This window comes from Hydra vulgaris, chromosome 04 (assembly GCF_038396675.1).
Source record: "Hydra vulgaris chromosome 04, alternate assembly HydraT2T_AEP".
NCBI lineage: Eukaryota > Metazoa > Cnidaria > Hydrozoa > Anthoathecata > Hydridae > Hydra > Hydra vulgaris.
In genome coordinates, this window is record NC_088923.1 from 20,128,150 (window position 1) to 20,133,452 (window position 5,303).

At 27.7% G+C, this 5,303-nt stretch overlaps 1 protein-coding gene across 1 annotated transcript; it reads left to right on the forward strand.

Annotated features, from left to right (window-relative positions):
* Positions 1-2,613: 2,613 nt before the first annotated feature.
* Positions 2,614-4,888, forward strand: LOC100215141 (kelch-like protein 20). Its single transcript, XM_065795720.1, has 3 exons — positions 2,614-3,976; positions 4,206-4,416; positions 4,526-4,888. Exons 1-3 carry the CDS (start codon positions 2,719-2,721, stop codon positions 4,746-4,748), a joined length of 1,692 nt encoding a protein of 563 aa, XP_065651792.1. The 5' UTR covers positions 2,614-2,718; the 3' UTR covers positions 4,749-4,888.
* Positions 4,889-5,303: the final 415 nt, after the last annotated feature.

Genomic DNA, 5,303 nt, shown 5'->3' on the forward strand with positions numbered 1-5,303 from the left:
TTTTATTTGAAACTTGCTAAAACATTTGCTCAGAATATATGTGAACTTTTGAAAAAGAATGGTTCTGATAAAAGCTTATAGCAAAAGGTGGTGATTCTACTAATTTCAACAAAGGACAATCAGAAGGAAAAATACATTGGCAATGTATACATTAATAAAACTTTAAAAAAATATCGATTTAGGAGATTCTCTTATTATTCTAAAAGATGAAATCATCAAAGATTTTTTTAATCATTTTATGGTTGCAAAGTAACCACTGTCATTAGAAATGGAAGTATACCCAAAGGTATGACTTTATTTGAGATATGGCCACTTGGTAGTTGCAGACAATTAACCGGCCAATTATTACAAATGATATTTGCCAATAAACTGTGCAGAGTGTGAGTCTCAAAATAAAAGACAAAAATTTCAAAAACATTTAATCAATATTTAAGTTAAAAACTGAGGCAAATGTGTTACCGCTGCGCCACGGCTAATTAAAGTCTCTGTTCTAAGTCTATTATCTCTATATGAGCCTATTCTTACTTATCTTATATTATCTCCTATGAGCCTATTCTTACTTGTGTTCCGACAACAAAAGAGTAAAAACATTATTATAATATTTTAGTTTATTAATATTACGACTTGGCCAAGTCACTTGACTTAGAGAATTCGTTTGAAAAAAGAATTAAAAAAGTAACTGAAGCAGCAAACAAAATTTATTTTCACCGTTTTACAAAAGGACTTATCGAGACTATCCTTTTGTACATCCATCTGTAATTGATTGATATATACTAATCGATCAAAGAAAGATTTGATCTTAATGTCAAATATGAAAAAAATTTAAATTGATTTTATTAATATATATATATATATATATATATATATATATATATATATATATATATATATATATATATATATATATATATATATATATATATATATATATATACAAAGGGCCCTTCCCCCCCACCCCCAAAGCTGTTATAAAATCAATTTAGTTTAAAAGTTTTTAAGTATATTTTCTAAATTTCAAAAATGGAGGACCATTTTTTTTTTTTTTAATATAATTAAATGAAGAGTTCAAAGGGAAAAACGGCATTGTCGCATTTAAAAAGTTTTAAGAAAGTATTTATGAATCATTTATAAAAGTCTTTGTATAAAGTTAGGAAAAAAAAAATGTATTAAAAGTTACAAATATTTTATTAAAAAATGTAAACTTCAGATAAATTAATCAAGAAGTAATTTTTTCTAATTTGCTTCTATGCTTTATAAGAAAACTTTTATAAATGATTAATATATACTTTCTTAAAACTTTTTAAATGTGCCTATGCCGTTTTTTCAAGTGTATTTTTCAAATACATATGCAAGTTTTTAGAATAATGGGTTTTCAATCTGGAAGAAAAAAGTCTACTATGACTCCTACTCTATAAAGTCTGATGTATTATGACCTCTACAACTTCTTAACGCGAAAAACATATTTCAATAAAATCGAAAATCTGTCAATGAGTTTTGAAAGAAAAACAATCCAAAGTTTTTTATGTAATATTCGGTGGTCTAAAAAAATTGGAAAAAATGTTTGTATTTCGGTTTTAATTACCATAATTTCTATTTACGCGGTTCTGATACGATAAAAAAGTAGGTACAAGTTTATTTTACACCTAAAAATTATCCTATTTTTACCACCATCTTACGCCACTGATATGTCTGCTCACTATGGCATTTTCAATATAGCAGACTATAGGATTTTCAATATAGCTAAAATTCAATACAGCTAAAATATAGCAAACTATAGCGTTTTTGATATAGCTAAAATTTGTTAGTCATTTAGACAATACCAGACAGATTTCAGGCGCGGATGCAGCATTTTTTGATGTTTGAAAATACCTAACTTCCAGAAATGGAGCAAACTCCAAAAATTTATGTTTATACTTGTATCACATAAAGATGCTTTGCAAAAAAATGCGATGGTTGGAGCATGGGAACAAAAAATCTTTAAAACTTTAGCTACACCTGCTCTAAACGTGAGAGCAAAAAGTTGATTAAATATTTTTTTTGCTCTTCTTAACCAAGTTTATATTCATCGATAAACTTTAAAACTCACACAATAATCTCTTAGCGTTCAACAGTTAAGGCCATATAAAATTTGCAGCCCCCTCAAATTGAGGGGGATTCAAATTTATTACGGTCATAGTTTTTGAATGCTAAAATATCTTTGTGTGAGTTTTAAAATTTATTGATGAATATAGATTTAGTCAAGAATAGTATAAAAATTATTTTATCAACTTGGTGCTATAAACTTTATCACGTTTGGGGTAGGTGTAGCTAAACTTTTATGGCTTTTTTGTTCATAGGTTCCAATCATTACACTTTTTTGCAAAGAATCCTTATTTTATATAATTATAAACATATACATTTTTGGAGTTTTCTCCATGTCTGGAAAGTAGGTATCTCAAACATCAGTAAGTGCCGCATCCGCGACTTGGACAAGATATAATTTAAGTTTTTCAAGTTATTATTTTAAGCGTAAACAATATCTTGGTCTAACTTTCTTTAAAATTTATATACTATTTGTTGATATATTCTTGTAGGTGTAACTGATCGCATACATGTAAGCAAACTTTTTAAACCCATGCCTGCTTCCAAACAATTATGCTATAGACTTTAAAAGCGTGGAAAAAGAATTATGTATGTTTGAGAACAATATGCAAAAAGATAATTTTTTTTAAATATAAAATGGTTTGCAAAATTTTTCAACATTTTTCTTTCGCAAACGAAACATTACAATTGATAAATGCGCTTCGAAAAGAGCAACAACTTTGCGATGTAATTTTAAAAGTTGAAAAAAACGAGTTTCACGTTCATAAAGTAGTTTTAGCGGGTACTAGCCCTTATCTAAGGGCGATGTTTACAAATGGAATGTTAGAGTCAGGACAAAAAGTTATAACTATTCATGGAATAAAGTCAAAAACTATGGAAATGTTAATTGAATTTTCTTATACTGGTGTCATTGAAATAAACATTAAAAATGTTGAAGAACTTTTTTGTGGGTCTAGCTTACTCAACATAGAGTCATTGCAATCAGCCTGCGTGAGATTTTTATGCCATCAGTTGGACTCTTCAAACTGTATTGGTATTAGAGACTTTGCAAATATTTATTCATGTACACAATTAGAGCGGTATGCAAATCGTTATATCCACCAGCATTTTCTTGATGTTTCAAACACAGAGGAATTTTTAAACCTAAATGTTGATGATCTGTGTAATCTTTTAAAGAATGACAGTTTACAAGTTCGTAATGAAGAAGATGTTTATAATTCAGTAGAAAAATGGTTGTTACATGATTATACAAAGAGGCTAAAACTTTTTCCTGAAGTGTTAAAATACATTCGAATCCCTCTTTTGTCTCTTGAATTTTTAGAATCTAAAGTTTTTCCTGCATCTTTTATTAAAGCAAATTCTACATGTCAACTTATTTTAGCTAAAATTATTAATGAAAGACCTGAACACTTACCAGACTATCTGTGCATTCAAAGAGCTTTACCGCAATCGATATATGCCATTGGTGGTAGAAATAGTATGCACTGTCATTTAAGCAGTGTTGAAAGATATGATATTTACACCGACAGCTGGTTTATTGAAAAAAATCTCAGTATTGCAAGAACAGCTATTGCATCAGTTTGTTTAAATGGATGTTTGTATGCTGTGGGAGGTGAATGTGCAATAAATAACCCTCAAGATGAAACTTTATATTTGCCTAATGTAGAACGGTTTGACCCAAAAACAAAATATTGGTATAGAGTTGCAGACTTTAGTATTCCAAGATCCTTTGTTTCTGCTGTAGTTTGCAATGGAAAGTTATACGCTATAGGTGGTGAAGATCGCATTTCAAGTTTCAATCTTGTTGAACAGTATTCTCAAAAACATAACTGTTGGAAAATTAAAAGACCCATGCAGAAGCGAAGGGCAGGAGCAGGGGCCACATCGCATGATGGTTCATTTTAATTTTTTTTATGATATTGTAAATTTTGAGTTAGACACCCATCTACTTGATAAATACTCGGGTTGTTTAATACAAATTGTATGTATTAAATAAAAGTGAAAGAATAAGCCATTATTAAAAAATAAAGAATTTTTTTATTTTAAGGTTTGATAAACTGGTTTGTTTTTCAAATTATATTTGCTAATGAGTGTTTTTTTTTGTTTGTTTTTTTACTTTCTAGGTATGATATATGTTGCTGGTGGCTATGATCGAACTATGCACTGTGATAGGGCTTCAGTTGAATGCTACTGCCCAATAAAAAATGAATGGAAATTTGTTGCAGAACTTGAGAAAGCTCGCTCTGGTTTAAACCTTGTCTCAATTGATTCCTTTATTTATGCTATTGGTGGTCGCAATCGAAGTAGTGACACTTACTTTGACATTTGTGAACGGTACTTTGCCTAATAATTAATGTAGTTGTTCAAGTTTAAATTATTTTATTTGGTTTGTAATTATGCTATAAATATGAATTTAAATTATTTTTTGATATTTTGTTTTTAGTTTTGATCTTTCTACAATGCAATGGACTTTAATATCTACTATGCTTTCACCACGTGCATGGTCAGGTGTTGCCATACTAAAAAAAAAAATATTTGTTATTGGTGGTTTTGATGGCATTAACAGATTAAGTTCAATCGAGGTTTATGACTTTGAAAAAGATTGCTGGGTTCATAAAAGAAATATGAACTTTGCTCGTGCAGGTTGTGGTGCTGCAGTTCTTTAGAAGTTGTGTGTGTACATTTGTTCATAGGGTATAAATGTTATATCAAAATTATTGTAAATATTTTAATTTTAATACAAATATATCTATTTATAATGTTTATATATGTATATATGAAGAGTTTATTTTCAAAACAAATGGTATGTGCAATTTTGTTTTTATGTGCTGCTTTAAATATTATTTAATTAAAAAATAATTCTCCCCAGAATGCTTTATTATTTTTTATTAATTCTAATAACTTTTAAATGTTTTTTGTTTTTTTTTAACATGATCATTTATTGTTATTATTTATTTGTTGTTTTTTATGTCATTTAAAAATTATTTAAGTTGGCACATAAAAACGAAATTGCTTATACCGCGTTTTGAAAAAAAAACCTTTATGTATATATATAAATAAATATATGTATATGTATATATATATATAATATATATATATATATATATATATATATATATATATATATATATATATATATATATATATATATATATATGTATGAATGTATATATATATAAAGAATATTTTGCTAACAGTTGCTTTGATTTGAATTATTTTGA